General features: G+C 40.8%; 1 protein-coding gene across 2 annotated transcripts in view; it reads right to left on the bottom strand.

The window, feature by feature from the left end:
• Nucleotides 1–301: 301 nt before the first annotated feature.
• Nucleotides 302–1,473, bottom strand: part of RIT1 (Ras like without CAAX 1) — an 8,444-nt gene continuing 7,272 nt past the window's right edge. For both annotated transcript variants that reach the window (XM_023516468.1, XM_003795274.3), the window contains one exon: nt 302–1,269. In XM_023516468.1, the coding sequence (XP_023372236.1) occupies nt 1,039–1,269 (231 nt within the window). In that variant the 3' untranslated portion in view covers nt 302–1,038. The remainder of the gene's footprint in view (nt 1,270–1,473) is intronic.

Raw genomic sequence — 1,473 nt, 5'->3', positions numbered from 1 at the left:
ATACAGTTTTACTCAAATGATGTCTCTTCTGCATGCACAAAGTGATCATCTGATCAAGTGCCTAAAAAACACTTTGCTGGGTATGAGTCTTCTAGGTGCAGGTATACCTGTACAGGGCAGGTAAAGCAAAAGAACGATGAAGCAATTAATGTAAACACATTGGTGCGTGTGTCTATGAGGAAAAAAACAAACCTGTACATGGCAATGACTGTCCCAACTAAGGATTCAGATGAAACAAAGAGATTGATAATACAACAGGTACAGTAGTGGTTCCCAAAATATTTACCTTTGAAGAGTTTTCTTTTTTTAAGAAATGGCAAAACCCCGAAAGGAAGGATAACATGACTTCATTACACGTTATACACTTGTCTGTTCTTGCTCATCCCAGCACACCTGGGTCAAACGTGCACTTCTCAGAAAAGGCAAGCTTGTACTGGAAACATCATTCTGGACCCTACCTTTTTCTAGTCAAGTCCGTGCAAACATACAGCCTGATTTCCCCAAATCCCATTCCCCCCATAATCTTTGAGAGGAGTCAACTCTACACCTATATATTGAACTTTAGTCCTGATTTTCATATATGATTTTTGTTTTGTCTCCAGGAGTCATGGTGTAAATAAGAGATGGAGGCCCTTCTCTGGGATAGTCCCAAGAAAGTGAAGTTGAAAGATAACATGGAGTGCAAGAAATTCTGCTATGAACGTAGTCAAACACACACAGTATACATATTCTCCTGGGTATAAACAATGTACATTAATTAATATTAGCAACTGAACCCAAAACATTGGTAGATCAAATTCTAATGTGACAATTTAAAAGATGACAGTGCTCTACCAGGTTAATAAATCAGAATTAACTGAAACAATACTTTAAATACCACATCATTAAAAACTCCTAGTAGGCTTGTCCCTCTTATCAGTTACTTTTGCAATAATGGTCATAACAGGAGAAAGAGCAAGTACATGCTCACTACTGCAGGTTACTGGACTGCTCTGATTAAGCGCTGCGGTTCGCAGATAAACACTTCACATCTTCCCTTCAAGTTACTGAATCTTTCTTCTTCCGGAATGGTGATTTTAGTCTCTTCCACACACTGCTCTTGGGCTTAGATTTTTTCTCTATGGCCAATACTGCCTCCTTTTCTTTCCTACGTATCTCCCGAACAAGTGCATGGAAAACATCATCAATGTAGTAGCGGTATGCAGCAGATGTCTCAAAAAAAGGACAGTTGAATTCTCGGGCCAAAGCCAGTCCTTCTTCCTTGGTGACCTTTAAAAGCATAAACATGAGAAAATTTCTAATAGTAATAACAAAAAACAATTAGGCTCAGCGCCTATAGCTCAACCGGCTAAGGCACCAGCCACGTACACCTAAGGTGGCGGGTTCGAATCCCCAGCCCGGACCCGGCAAACAACAATGATGGCTGCAACCAAAAAATAGCCGGGCGCCTGTGGTCCCAGCTACTTGGGAGGC

Source organism: Otolemur garnettii, unplaced genomic scaffold, assembly GCF_000181295.1.
Source record: "Otolemur garnettii isolate 467f Iridium unplaced genomic scaffold, OtoGar3 scaffold00091, whole genome shotgun sequence".
Classification (NCBI taxonomy): Eukaryota; Metazoa; Chordata; class Mammalia; order Primates; family Galagidae; genus Otolemur; species Otolemur garnettii.
Note: the sequence above shows the minus strand (reverse complement) of the source record. Positions and strands in the feature narration are given on the sequence as shown.